Here is a 15197-nt window from a genome sequence, read left to right as displayed (position 1 = left end):
GTAGCCCATTCCAGCCTTGTGTAGGTCTACAATCTTGTCCCTGACATCCTTGGAGAGCTCTTTGGTCTTGGCCATGGTGGAGAGTTTGGAATCTGATTGATTGATTGCTTATGTGGACAGGTGTCTTTTATACAGGTAACAAACTGAGATTAGGAGCACTCCCTTTAAGAGTGTGCTCCTAATCTTAGCTCGTTACCTGTATAAAAGACACCTGGGAGCCAGAAATCTTTCTGATTGAGAGGGGGTCAAATACTTATTTCCCTCATTAAAATGCAAATCAATTGATAACATTTTTTACATGCGTTTTTCTGGATTTTTTTGTTGTTATTCTGTCTCTCACTGTTCAAATAAACCTACCATTAAAATTATAGACTGATCATTTCTTTGTCAGCGGGCAAACGTACAAAATCAGTAGGGGATCAAATACTTTTTTCCCTCACTGTATATTTTTTAAAGACTGTCGCTATCCTCGCAAGGGGAGGGTGCTGGAGTACTGAAAACGGGATCCAATAATCTTAACATCTCTTTTTTAGATGTATTTGTTACATGTTGAACATGATCTCTCTCTGAGCAATTGTATTAGTATAAAATACAACCCCCCCCCCAAATTGCATACAATATAGCTCAGTATTTGTATTATTTATTTTATACAGGATTTTTTGCTCATCTTTATCAAGGGATCCAATAATTCCGGACCCCACTGTTGATGTGCAACAAAAAAAAGATAACCCTATGCACTGCAGTGTTTCTATTTCAGGGGTTCACTGAATTTGTACTTAGGATATTACTAATAAAATGTGCATATAAACCATAAATGTTGCCATTGATGTAAACATCTATTTGTGCTCTTTTGCAGAGAATGTATTTTTTTCCAAATAAATGTGGGATTATTGATTAAAATCACAATATTTAGTTGCATACCTTAGTCTACCCTCAACCCAGTTACGCCAACCAATCTCCCCCCCATAAAAAATGTTATCCTTTATCCTGATGCGATATCATCAACTGGAAGTGACATCATACAACTCATCTGAACAACATGATGCAAAGACAAGTTATCACATTCGTTTATATCTGTATTTCATAGATTTGTATTGGTAGATTGGGGTCGTCGAGCTCAACAACTCAACTCTGTTACATGAAATAAAGATAGAAAACTACTATCAAAACGATCTTCAAGATGTTCAAATGTTCATAGATAACCAGCAGTCAAATAATAATCACAGTGGTTGTAGAGGGTGCAACAGGTCAGCACCTCAGGAGTAAATGTCAGATGGCTTTTCAAAGCCAAGCATTTAGAGGTCGAGAAAGCAGGTGTGGTAGAGAGAGAGCGAGAGAGAGAGAGCAAGAGGGGGAGGGAGAGAGAGAGAGGAAGAGAGATGGAGGGGGAGAGAGGGTTGGAAACAGCAGGTCCGGGAGAAGGTAGCACATCCGGTGAACAGGTCAGGGTTCCATAGCCGCAGGCAGAACAGCAGAAACTGGAGCAGCAGCACAACCAGGTGGACTGGGGATGGGGACAGCCAGGAGTCGTCAGGCCAGGTAGTCCTGAGGTATGGTTCTAGGGCTCAGGTCCACCGGGAGGGAAGAGAGAGCGAGAGAGAGAGAGAGAGACACCAGATAAGACAGGAGAATTACACCAGATAGGACAGACTGACCATAGCCCCCCTACACATAGACTATTGCAGCTTAGATATTGGAGACTGAAACAGAATGAGCGACACCGGTTGAGCATGCCGACAGCATTTATTTCCAGAAGCCATGAGAAAATTGTCCAGCTGCGGGGACTGTGCAGGGGGATTAACACTACTACCTGTATTTACTGGTGGCACAGACGCTGTATCATACTTTCCTATACTTAAATTGCCCTTGCTTAACGATTGCGTCTGATTTATACTTTTACTTTTGATACTTAAGTACATTTTAGCAATTCCATTTACTTTTGATACTTAAAACCAAATACTTTTAGACTTTTACTCAAGTAGTATTTTACTGGGTTACTTTCACTTTTACTTGAGTCATTTGCTATTAAGTTATCTTTACTTTTACTCAAGTAAGAAAATTGAGTACTTTTTCCACCACTCACATTATGAGTACAGCGACTGCAATGAGAAGGCAGGAGGAGGTCCTGCAGATCCAGGTCCAGATAAAAGGTCTGGGGTGAAAAAGTTGAATGAAAAAAGTTGTGTGTGGACAAAACTAAGACGTTGGAAAACTTGTTAAATACAGAGTTTGATTAAACGGTCATTGAAAGCGAAAAAGTCTGGCAGGTAGCCAAGTAGCAACAAACAGCAGCAGCCGTCTCCCCTGAGTGTCTCCATGTCCACACACACACACACACACACACACACACACACACACACACACACACACACACACCAAAAGTATCTACCTGCCTGTGAGACCTGCTCCATGGTGTTCCTGAGTGTCTCCATGTCCACACACACACACATACACACACACACAACATACCCCAAAGCCTCAGCCTACCAATAGGAAGTGTACCCAGTGGGAACCCAGCCTGTGGTTTTTCAACAGGCAGGCCCAGGTCTCTTCAATCTTATTAATGTCTGCCATGTTTATTTATTTTGGTTAATAAAACTCAGTTTAATTAAAATTGATATCTATTGTCCTCATTACATGGTTATATCTATGAAATACAAAGTTTATAGGAAATCTTGAAGTGAATTTGAGAGTAAACAAAACCAATTTATATGGAAGACCGAAGACGTTACCATCTTCAACCCTGTTACCCTAGTCTCAACCCTGTTACATGACCCTGTTACAATTTTGTAATACAATTTTGGAAAGGTTATGAAATATGAATTGAATGTTTGTTTAGCTCAGTCTGAAATGTTTAGAGCAATCATGAGAAATTCTGAAGTGAAACCGTACTTTAAATTTGAAAAATGATGAGGCCACTGACAGTGTCCATTTCAGGCTTTAGTATAGCAAAAGTGTGAGATTTTATATGCATGTTATATTTGCAATTATTGAATTACTTTGAGGGACTTATGATTAATAGGGAAATGTTGATTTTATTACAAGTGTCTTTATACTGTGTCCTAAGGGGGATGAAGTCAAATGCTGTCCATATCAGAAGAAAATGGTCGATAATAATAGGCTTTGATGCCTGAGATGGGAAAATATGTTTTCTTGAAGATAAAATATATACTTCATGTCGTGAGGTGTTCAGAAAAAAATATTTATTTGGGGTAAAAAGTCTAAAAAAGTCAGTCCAAATCGTGCCGGTTTGGTGGAGTGACACTAAAGCTATGATGAGCAGTAGGTGGCAGTAGAGAGCTTTTACTCAACCTCTGCTTGCTGCGCAATCCTCTACAGCTCACTGCCTAAACCTATCACACTGTAACTGAAAACTTGTTGAGTGTCATACATTTTTCCATTGATTTGGATCTATTAGATTATATATTTCCGTTAATATATAGGCAACTGTTTTAATATGTTAGAATAACGCAATTGGATGAATCGGCAGTCAGGTAAGGCAGACAAGTTCAGGAACAAGGTTGAGGAACTGCAGTGGGCAAAATACTGTGCAAACACTAATATTTTTTTTTATATAGGCCAATGTAGGTTCTGGATCGAGAGAGTCTACCATGACATGACACTCAACAGCCATGATACTCGATTAGCCTACCACGACACTCAACAACATCATCTTGATACTTTATGTTGAAGAATTTGAATAATAATTAAATAGCCTCGACTACAGTAATATAATGTGGATAAAGTAGATGAGATCTTATTTTGAGAGTAAACAACCGATGTGTAGGCTACTTGACTGGCAGATCTATTATTAAACTGATTTGATTTCAACACCGAGGACAGAAAACTTGACTCTCTGGGGCCAAATTACGGCTATGGGGCCAAATATCATTTAGAGGTTGTAATCCAAGTCTCAAACCCCTCTAGCAAAATGGACACCTCAAACTATAATTGAATGTTGACTGCCTGAGATTGAACCCAATCAAAGTAACTCAAAAGGTGCTAGGCTATAGTATGTTCACATTCAGCCTGCATTTCTCTCCCTCTGTCGACTGTATCTCCCTCCCCCGCATGGTCAACAGGGCGGGCGCATCTCAACTCGCCGAACATGCAACTTTTTTGAAAGAAGAAATTTGACTGTTGACCGATTCCCCATCCCATCCACATACTCTCTAGCGCAGGAACAAAACGACCTGGGATCGAGGACGCAACTTATCTGGTGCGCATCCAGATTGCTCTCATCTGGGTCTGCCATTTGCAAACCGCGCGCAACGCGCTCAGCATTTCAGCCTCTTGTTCCAAGGCTAATTTAGGACACCGCTTTGAACCCTGTACCGTGTTGGGGTGAGTTGAATGTGTAGCAGCAGCACACTACAAAGTCTGATATAGTTTAGTTACTAAATGCGCATATTTCATCATTAAACATATTTTATTTATGAATTCATCAAGACCGTTTGTTCTAACCGGGATTTAAAGTTATGGATTCAACGGAGGATAACGGGGAGATCAAGGCAGCGCTCCGTCCATGCGCGCCCAGGTCTCTTCTCCTGCGCTGTCTGGTCGGTTTCCCTACTGTGGTGTGTTTCATGTTGTCCCTGAGTTCCATAGCCGTCTGCCTGATCATGAGCTTCAAGACTTACCAACTGGAGAACCGACTGCATACGCTGGAGATGGAGAAAAACACAGTGTTTAACCCGCCGGAGAGCGCCTTCACGCGCGAGGATGGGACTGTACTACCGGCACTAAGGAGTTCTATCGAGACGCTCCTGCAAGAGGTAGCTAGCTACACACCGTTTTTTGGGGGGACATTTAAAATGTAACACTATGTATATATATCATAGTGTATTTCTATTTATTTTGATTTATGCAGCTTCCTGCTTGGGTCTCCATAAAGTTTAGCCAGAGTAGGCTAAATGCCGTGCGTAATGTTGCGCGTAATGACAGTCTATGACTCATGTCTGAAGATGTTGATTCCTCAAGCGACTGACTCTAATGGTCAAGGCACCTCTGTGCGATTCATTCTGTCGCTAGATATTATCAGTTATCGCCTGATGAAAGATAAGTGATGTAAAGCTTGGTGATACACAAGCTGGCTTTTATGCTGTCTGTCTGTGCTGTGACAATATTTCGCCATATCTCTTTGGAAAAAGCTGTTGTAGGCTATCTCCCAAAAGGTCCCCTCTTGATAAAAAGAACTATGGACAGGTCATTGAAAACCTGGTTATGTTTTTCTCCATTATTTCCTCCGTTATTACATCACTTTATCATTTTTACTTTATTATATTCATATTACCAAGGTGCTACACAATGATTGATGTATTGCTTATAGTGGTTAATGTCCTTTTAAACAATCATTTAAGTTATTTGCCCCCATCATACTGCTTATACTGCTTATTATAAACCCACATTATTCACTAGTGTGTCTCATTGCATAGTGGTTACTTTATATAGCCCTCTTAAAACTATCCACGGGAGACTGACTTGAGTCAAACCAACTGGAATGTGCAGTAATCTTCAACATAATGTTAGTCCCAAAACATTCCTCCTGGGCTTCACTTTCCCCTCTAACTCAGATAAATGAATGTTTCTAGATCAAGTTTGGATTTACTAAACTTTTTATGGTGAATTTATGGTTATTGCTACTACACATGCATGCCAAAGTTTGTATTGTTTCAGAGCCTTACTCTCTTTCTGTCTCTGTCTCTGTCTCTGTCTCTGTCTCTGTCTCTGTCTCTCTCTCTGTCTCTCTCTCTCTCTCTCTCTCTCTCTCTCTCTCTCTCTCTCTCTCTCTCTCTCTCTCTCTCTCTCTCTCTCTCTCTCTCTCTCTCTCTCTCTCTCTCTCTCTCTCTCTCTCTCTCTCTCTCTCTCTCTCTCTCTCTCTCTCTCTCTCTCTCTCGCTCTCCAGAGACTGAGTGAAGTGATGCCCAAACTGCGCACGGCAAGGGATGTCCCCCAAGATTGTTCCTGCCCACCAGGTATGTCTCTCTCTTCTCTCCTATTGGTTCATGGCTATATCATGGTTATCAAAGCCTCTACGCACGCAACACATGAACATTACATGGATGCAAACACACACACACACACACACACACACACACACACACACACACACACACACACACACACACACACACACCCTGGACAATTTTACACTAGTGCCAGTTGATGCTGGGTTGGCTATGTATGTAATCCAGAAGAGTCCATTGAGCTTTACACTCTCTACTACCAGTTGATATTGACAGTTGTTGACAGCATCCCAAGTTTCCCTCAAGTGTGTATTCAGTGGATGGATGCCTTTTGTAAAAGATTAGATTCCCTAAGCCTTTATACCCTGACTGGGACAGGCTCAGAGGGAGAGTGTGATAAATACCCCTCAGATTGGTCTATGTCTCTGGGATGGCAGGCCAGGGTGAGCTCTGTTGCTTAGTGGCAGTGGGACCTGCTAACATTAATAGACGTTCCTGCGATGCGCCAAGTTTGGCCACGTTTGGCGTGTGGTGTGCATTACACGGCCTGTGATAGTCCGGAGTGTGAAAAACTGTGCAATACACACAAACACGTAGGCACACACACAGACTGACACACATACTATTCATGCATTTCTGTATTCGTAACTTATGAGGAATGCTGGCCGTTCCCTGTTTTCGGGGAAATTCAGCTTTCAGCATTTGCCATGCACGCTTCCTCTACTCAAAGACTGAATCTTGAAGTTGTTATTGTTACTTATCTACTTGAGAGTTTTTCTTCCTCTTAACTTGTGGAGTACAGAGCTGGCTCCTAATTCACCATGACAGAGAAAGCCCCTGGCTTAGAGGAAGAGTGAGATAGGAGGTGTGTGTGTTTATGTGTCCGTGCGTGCAAGCGTGAGTGTGCCTTTTCTCTAGCTGTCTCCATGAGTTGTATTGCTCTTGTCTCCTCTGTGGCCAGCCTGGTCTATACTGTCCCTGTGTGAATCGCTGGCTTCCAGAGCAGGTGGAAAATTTGCATGCCTGAATTTCTGGAGCACTATCAAAACATTCCATGTCCACTTGTGGCTCTGCTCCATACTTCTTCCCTGACTGTTCAGCTGGTCAGTTGGACCATTGTTGTTCTTCTCTGTTGTATGTTGTGTGTGTGTGTGTGTGTTGTGTGTGTGTGTGTGTGTGTGTGTGTGTGTTGTGTGTGTGTGTGTGTGTGTGTGTGTGTGTGTGTGTGTGTGTGTGAGAGTGAGAGTGTTTGTTGGAGGCCTGTTCTTCAGTATGTACTCAATTAGCTGAGGGAAAGCAGAATGTCGTAAAGGACATGTGTTTGTAGTATTTTACTTCCTATATACAGTACATCATCTCAATGGGTTCAATGATCGTACCACCCAGAGAGTAAGTATAGAGAGTTATAGTAACCTGGTCTTGTAAAACTAATGTTCTCTGAAATAGCTCATTCCCTCCCGTAGTTATTACTCATGGTTTTCATTTAATTATGTCGATATCGGATTATATCAGATGTTTGGTTTTATTCCACAGTTCATTATACAAAATGACTGTGTAATCAACGTGGTTTCACTGTGGTTGGTCGGGTTTCGGAATATAATGTAACCACAGCTATTCTCTGAAATCTATTCAAAGATCTTTATTTTTTCTCTATTTACCCCAAAGCATTGTGTTTGTAAATTCTTAGCATTAGCTAAATGCAAGAGTCTTAAATGCAAACAAACAGCCCATACTCACATTTGAACCATCTCTTAACAATCTCTTTGTCCCGGCCTGTTAAGTTAATTGTTCAGCTGATGTGTTTATTTCAGATGGATGTTTGTCAGCCAATTAGCATGGGGTTTCTTGAGTTCGGCCTATTAGCATAGGGTTTGTTGAGTTTGGTGTTGTCTGCTTTCCCAGTCTGTTCCCACATACATGGAGACAACACATGTATACTGCATGTGCTTCTATGTGTACAGTATGTATGCACGTGTGTGTGTTTGTATGTGTACGTGTGTGTGTGTGTGTGTGTGCATGCAAGTGTGGTGTGTGTGTGCGTGCCTGCGTTTGTGAGTGCTTCAGTGCCTGCGTGTATGTGTGTGTACATTCTAGCCCCCCTGTATGTTTGTGAGTCAGTGTGTCTGTCTGTCCCTAGTTCTTTGAGGGGCCGACAGGCAGCTCTCTCCGCACCGCGCTGTAAGCCGAGCCCCTCTCCGTTTAGCAACCACGCTCGCCACCTGAAACCTAATGCTCTCTCAGACCAGAGTACAAGCTGAGGCATTTCTCTCTGTGTGTGTGTGTGTTTGTGTATTTCTGTCTCTACAGCTCCCCTGTAGCTCAGTTGGTAGAGCATGGCGCTTGCAACGCCAGGGTTGTGGGTTCGTTTCCCACGGGGGGCCAGTATGAAAATGTATGCACTCGCTAACTGTAAGTCGCTCTGGATAAGAGCGTCTGCTAAATGACTAAAATGTAAATGTAATGTCCTCAATATAGAGCTCTCCGCCCAGCATCTTCACGCTTCACCGCCCCCTATGGGCTCCTGTAGGTATAACACTTAATGGTGTGTCACCAATTAACTATGAAGGTTTAATATAGTTGTTTTAGTATCTTTATTTAAAGGTGGGCTTAGGGTACTTACTGTAAATCATTCTGGATGAATGAGAGTGGGCAAAAAATATATAAATGCATTGTCATGTAATGTGGGGGCCAGGAGTCACATGTGTGTCACTGCAGTGAAAGCAGGGACTGAGTATCGTGACACTTTTATACCTACCCAAAGTGACAGCCTAGCAGCTATAAGGCTCAAGCCAAGCATGTCACTCAGGTGTTTGCAATTAACACTATCCGCGCACACACAACACACACACTTATGCACTGCCTATGCTGATGAAAGCCATGTGTAGTCTGTAGCAGAATGAAGGGGAGGGGGGATATAGACATCCAGGGCTCTAAAGTGCGACCAATTTGGTTTGACATTGGGAATGTTCTCAAATAGTTCAGAGAACGTTAAGAAACAATGTTCTTCTGTTGTAATTTCAGTACTTCAGCTTAACGTTTCCTACAGGTCTCCTCATAGTTCTATTTGTCACATTCTCAAATTGTTCAGAGAACGTTAAGAAAACTTTACATAAAAACCACAAGAAAACTTTAGTAACGTTCACAGAACGTTCTAAGAATTATATTTAAAAACATATAAATTCCGTTCTCAGCATCAACAAAACTCTCTCTATCCTCTATCTTGTTAAGTGTGTTCTGGTGTGTTGGCCGCACCCACTAATTGGCCACACCTGATCTTAATGAGTGCTTGATTCCTTTGAAATTGGGCCCATTTGAATAGACTAAAATTAACAGCTTTGTATGCATTAAAAAACTAGCTCCATTCCGGTGGCACAGTGGACTAATTCCATGGATAGAGAACATAAGATTATAGGTTTGAATCTCACTGATGCCATGTCACAATAAAAAATAAATGTGTTTGCATGATTAATGCCTAAGGAAATGAATTTCCATGTGTGCTTGGAGTTCAACAAAGTTAACCTAAAATAAGCTAGCAGTGTTATTAAAAGTTTTCTTGAAACATTCAGTGAAGGTTTTAAGAAAGATTTTAAAAAAACTCAAAATAACCTATAATTTCTGTTCTCAGAGACTTAATAAAAGCTCCAAGGAATACTTTTAAGGAACCAGAGTCAAACGTTCTCAGAACCTCCCTGCAACCTACAAATAAATGTTCCCAGAACATGACTTCGTTCCCACAACCAATGTGAAATGAAAAACATACGTTCCCACAACTTCCAAGGAACCAAATGTACCAGCTGGGATTTGTTTTACACCTTGTTCAGTCATGTTTGTTACCTTGTTAACTAGCTAGCTAACAACTGGTACCTTTACCAGTATATCCAAACATTTGGGGGCACAGAAAGAAAGGAAAAGGGATAGCTTCTTCAGGAGATCAGTGATCATAGCAATGAATGACAGATCTCTTGCATGTCATCATTAAAAACTTGATGCTCTTAAAGAGACAGTGTACAATGTAATGCATCTCAATAGGAAAATAATGCATTTACATAATGTAGAAACCTAATATTCCACGAATGACTTTTTAATTTCAATGACAGGTATCTGTATCAACATTTTAGATTTTTTATAATAAATCAATCTATTTACAGGGCGACATATTAGTTTCTAGGGCACAACATGAACAAGGAGAGATTAATCAAAGAAAAATAACTAAAAACTAATTAGGTTTTCCCTGAATTGTCGGAGTAGAGAACACATGATTTTGTATGACTCAAAATGGGTTGAAATTCTACAAAGATCCAGCAAAAAAAAGTACCATATGCATTTCTAGTCAACTAACAACCCAATGTTTATCTCCCAGGGCAAATTAAATAATGACAACAAACTAGGTAAGTTGGTTTTTCTACTTTAACCTGTCTATCATAAACGCGTCTGGTGGAGATAGACAAAATCAACATGCACACGATGGCGCATGTGGTAAATGCAGATGGGCAACCCTCAGCCTATTTCATTCTAGCCACGATGCTGCATCAGGTGGGCTACATCAGGTAATAATGGTCATTGCTAAATAGCACACCTGCCTTATAATATGGACCAATATGTTTTGGGGCTCATTTCTGGAGGGGGAAATTAAGCTGAACAAAAATAGAAATGCAACATGCAAAGATTTTTACTGAGATACAGTTCATATAAGGAAATCAGTCAATTGAAATAAATTCATTAGGCCCTAATCTATGGATATGACATGACTGGGAATACAGATATGCATCTGTTGGTCACAGATACCTTAAAAAAGGTAAGGGCGTGGATCAGAAAACCAGTCAGTATCTGGTGTCACCACCATTTGCCTCATGCAGCGCAACACATCTCCTTCGCAAAGAGTTGATCATGCTGTTGATTGTGGCCTGTGGAAGGTTGTCCCACTCCTCTTCAATGGCTGTGCGAAGTTGCTGGATATTGGGAACTGGAACACGCTGTCGTACACGTCGATCCAGAGCATCCCAAACATGCTCAATGGGTGACATGTCTGGTGAGTATGCAGGCCATGGAAGAACTGGGGCATTTTTAGCTTCCAGGAATTGTGTACAGATCCTTGCCACATTGGGCCGTGCATTATCATGCTGAAACATGAGGTGATGGCAGCGGATGAATGGCACAACAATGGGCCTCAGGATCTTGTCACAATATCTCTGTGCACTCAAATTGCCATCGATAAAATGCAATAGTGTTCGTTGTCCGTAGCTTATGCCTGCCCATACCATAACCCCACCGCCACCATGGAGCACTCTGTTCACAACGTTGACATCAGCAAACTGCTCACACACACAACGCCATACACGTGGTCTACGGTTGTGAGGCCGGTTGGACATACTGCCAAATTGTCTAAAATGATGTTGGAGGTGGCTTAAAGTAGAGAAATGAACATTCAATTCTCTGGCAACAGCTCTGGTGGACATTCCTGCAGTCAGCATGCCAATTGCACTGTACCTCTAAACTTGAGACATCTCTGGCATTGTGTTGTGTGACAAAACTGCAAATTTTAGAGTGGCCTTTTATTATGCCCAGCACAAGGTGCACCTGTGTAATGCTCATGCTGTTTAATCAGCTTCTTGATATGCCACACCTGTCAGGTGAATGGATTATCTTGGCTAATGAGAAAGTCTCACTAACAGGGATGTAAACAAATTTGTTCACAACATTTGAGAGAAATATGCTTTTTGTGCGCATTTCTGGGATCCTTTATTTCAGCTCATGAAACATGGGACCAACACTTTACATGTTGCGTTTATATTTTTCTTCAGTATATATTTTAGATGTCAGCTTCATTTTATTTTCATTCATTTTGGAGTAGAATGTACTTTTAAAAAATCACCAGAACTGAGCTTCTCAAACCCTCCGCAACCTGTAGTATGCTGTGATATGTGCTTTTGTCAGAACCGCTGGTTATGGGGCACAGTCTACCCGCACTGGGCACCAACCCAAATACACATACACTACAGTCGTGGTCAAAAGTTTTGAGAATGACACAAATACTAATTTTCACAGAGTCTGCTGCCTCAGTTTTTATGATGGCAATTTGCATATACTCCAGAATGTTATGAAGAGTGATCAGATGAATTGCAATTAATTGCAAAGTCCCTCTTTTCCATGAAAATGAACTTAATCCCCAAAACAACATTTCCACTGCATTTCAGCCCTGCCACAAAAGGACCAGCTGACATCATGTCAGTGATTCTCTCGTTAACACAGGTGAGAGTGTTGACAAGGACAAGGCTGGAGATCACTCTGTCATGCTGATTGAGTTAGAATAACAGACTGGAAGCTTTAAAAGGAGGGTGGTGCTTGAAATCATTGTTCTTCCTCTGTTAACCATGGTTACCTGCAAGGAAACACGTGCCGTCATCATTGCTTTGCACAAAAAGTGCTTCACAGGCAAGGATATTGCTGCTAGTAAGATTGCACCTAATAGCACTACTGGGTGATCTGAAAAGTCATAGTCAATCGATCAATAATATAATAATACTTTTAGCAAAAATGTTTATTTTCAATTTACGATCTGTAGAAACAATGAGAATAGAAAGGTTCAGAACTTTTGTAAAACATCACAGAACAGTTGAAAAATATATGGCAAATAGAAATCCAATATGGATGGTGTTAAGAGATAGATGGGAGGTGTTGAATGGAGCTGAAGGATGGGACTAATAACAACAACTAATAACAACAAGATAACTAATGTAAGCATACTGTGTCCATAATAAGTATATAGGTTATAGGTTGAGAGCTTTTGTGAAAGAGCACAGTTAGAAAGATATGGTATATAGAAGGAAACCAGATGGACATCATGAAAATGATCGGAGGAAGTTCAGCAGTAAAAACAAACAAAATATAATTACTGTAGAATTTGACTGTGTCCATAAAATGTATATAGTATGTATGGGCTGGAAGTAGAGGCCTAAGCGTTGTTGTACACTAGTTTACTCCAATTGGGGAAGGGGTGGTGGGGTTGGAAAGTAATAAAGGGAAATATAATTTAAAAAAGGATATGTGTGTGTATGGATGTATGTATATATGTATGTATGTATATATATATATATATATATATATATATATGTGTGTATGTGTATGTGTATATATATATATATATATATATATATATATATATATATATATATATATATATATATATGCGAGAGAAAAAAACATATGGGGGATTGGAAGTGATGCAGACAATTACATTGATGGAAGTTACAATCTATCTGAAATATTAAAGCTGATCTACCCCCTTAAAGAAAAAGAAAAAAAGATTGCACCTAAATCAACATTTATCGGATCATCAAGAACTTCAAGGAGAGAGGTTCAATTGTTGTGAAGAAGGCTTCAGGGTGCCCAAGAATGTCCAGCAAGCGCCAGGACCGTCTCCTAAAGTTCATTCAGCTGCGGGATCGGGGCACCACCAGTGCAGAGCTTGCTCAGGAATTGCAGCAGGCAGGTGTGAGTGCATCTGCACGCACAGTGAGGCGAAGACTTTTGGAGGATGGCCAGGTGTCAAGAAGGGCAGCGAGGAAGCCACTTCTCTCCAGGAAAAACATCAAGGGACAGACTGATATTCTGCAAAAGGTACAGGGATTGGACTGGGGTAAAGTCATTTTCTCTGATGAATCCCCTTTCCGATTGTTTGGGGCATCCGGAAAAAAGCGTGTCCAGAGAAGACAAGGTGAGCGCTACCATCAGTCCTGTGTCATGCCAACAGTAAAGCATCCTGAAACCATTCATGTGTGGGGTTGCTTCTCAGCCAAGGGAGTGGGCTCACTCACAATTCTGCCTAAGAACACAGCCATTAATAAAGAATGGTACCAACACATCCTCCGAGAGCAACTTCTCCCAACCATCCAAGAACAGTTTGGGGACGAACAATGCCTTTTCCAGCATGATGGAGCACCTTGCCATAAGGCAAAAGTGATAACTAAGTGGCTCGGGGAATAAAACATCGAAGTTTTGGGTCCATGGCCAGGAAACTCCCCAGACCTTAATCCCATTGAGAACTTGTGGTCAATCCTCAAGAGGCGGGTGGACAAACAAAACCCCACAAATTCTGACAAACTCCAAGCATTGATTATGCAAGAATGGGCTGCTATCAGTCAGGATGTGGCCCAGAAGTTAATTGACAGCATGCCAGGGCGGATTGCAGAGGTCTTGAAAAAGAAGGGTCAACACTGCAAATATTGACTCTTTGCATAAACTTAATGTAATTGTCAATAAAAGCCTTTGACACTTATGGAATGCTTGTAATTATACTTCAGTATACCATAGTAACATCTGACAAAAATATCTAAAAACACTGAAGCAGCAAACTTTGTGAAGACCAATACTTGTGTCGTTCAGTATGAAAAAATGTATGCACTCACTAACTGTAAGTCGCTCTGGATAAGAGCGTCTGCTAAATGACTAAAATGTAAATGCTTAATTACAAGCCCTTAACCAACAATGCAGTTTTAAGAAAAATAAGTGTTAAGAAAGTATTTACTATAATAAACTGAAGTAAAAAATAGATTAGTAAAACATAAAAAAGAAGAAAAATAGAAAAATAAAAAATAATTAAAGAGCAACAATAAAATAACAGTAGCGCGGCCATATACAGGGGTACCGGTACAGAGTCAATGTGTGGGGGCACAGGTTAGTCGAGGTAATTGATTAACACCCTGCCTAGAGCTGCGTTTGATTTGAAAGCCATAATAAAACAGACAGGAAGCAACCACTGTACAGGCTCATATACAACACCAAAGCCACAGGGGCAATGCATGAGCCCTGTAACCATTACTAATGACCTTTTAAAGAATCAAAACTAAGCCCAGGAAATTTGTTTTCTTGAAAAGTATTTTTGAGATTGGCATAATTATATATATGAAATAGATGATTTAACTGTGTTATTATATACTGGATTCGAGGGGCGCAACTTTCATTGGGGACGGGGGGGGACATGTCCCCCCCCCCCCCCTCCTCCCCACATTCTGAAATTGCATTTTTGTCCCCCCCAGTTTTATCATTGGAATGTGATAAAAAACGAGGCAACGGTGCGCTTTAGGACCATCAGGTAGGCTGTTTGGAGTGTTTATCCGACTAGATTTTTAAAAAGCATGTAAATCTTGATGGGGCAAACTCCCAAAATGTTTTTTAAATGCATGCCAGCAAAGCCACTACACAACACTAAACAATACATTAATTGCACTATAA

At 40.9% G+C, this 15197-nt stretch overlaps 1 protein-coding gene across 1 annotated transcript in view; it reads left to right on the top strand.

Moving 5' to 3' along the window:
* Window positions 1–4478: 4478 nt before the first annotated feature.
* The window catches only part of LOC311107854 (uncharacterized protein), a gene marked incomplete at its 5' end in the record, with an annotated part of 219869 nt that continues 209150 nt past the window's right edge, over window positions 4479–15197 (top strand). Inside the window, 2 exons of the mRNA XM_084150420.1 lie at window positions 4479–4775; window positions 5906–5975. Of these exons, the coding sequence (XP_084006546.1) occupies window positions 4479–4775; window positions 5906–5975 (367 nt within the window). The remainder of the gene's footprint in view (window positions 4776–5905; window positions 5976–15197) is intronic.

The sequence above is a fragment of the Coregonus lavaretus genome (genome assembly GCF_964263955.1).
Source record: "Coregonus lavaretus genome assembly, chromosome: 32".
In the NCBI taxonomy this organism is placed as follows: domain Eukaryota; kingdom Metazoa; phylum Chordata; class Actinopteri; order Salmoniformes; family Salmonidae; genus Coregonus; species Coregonus lavaretus.
The sequence above is the reverse complement of the archived record's forward strand: the minus strand, read 5'-3'. Positions and strand labels throughout refer to the sequence as shown.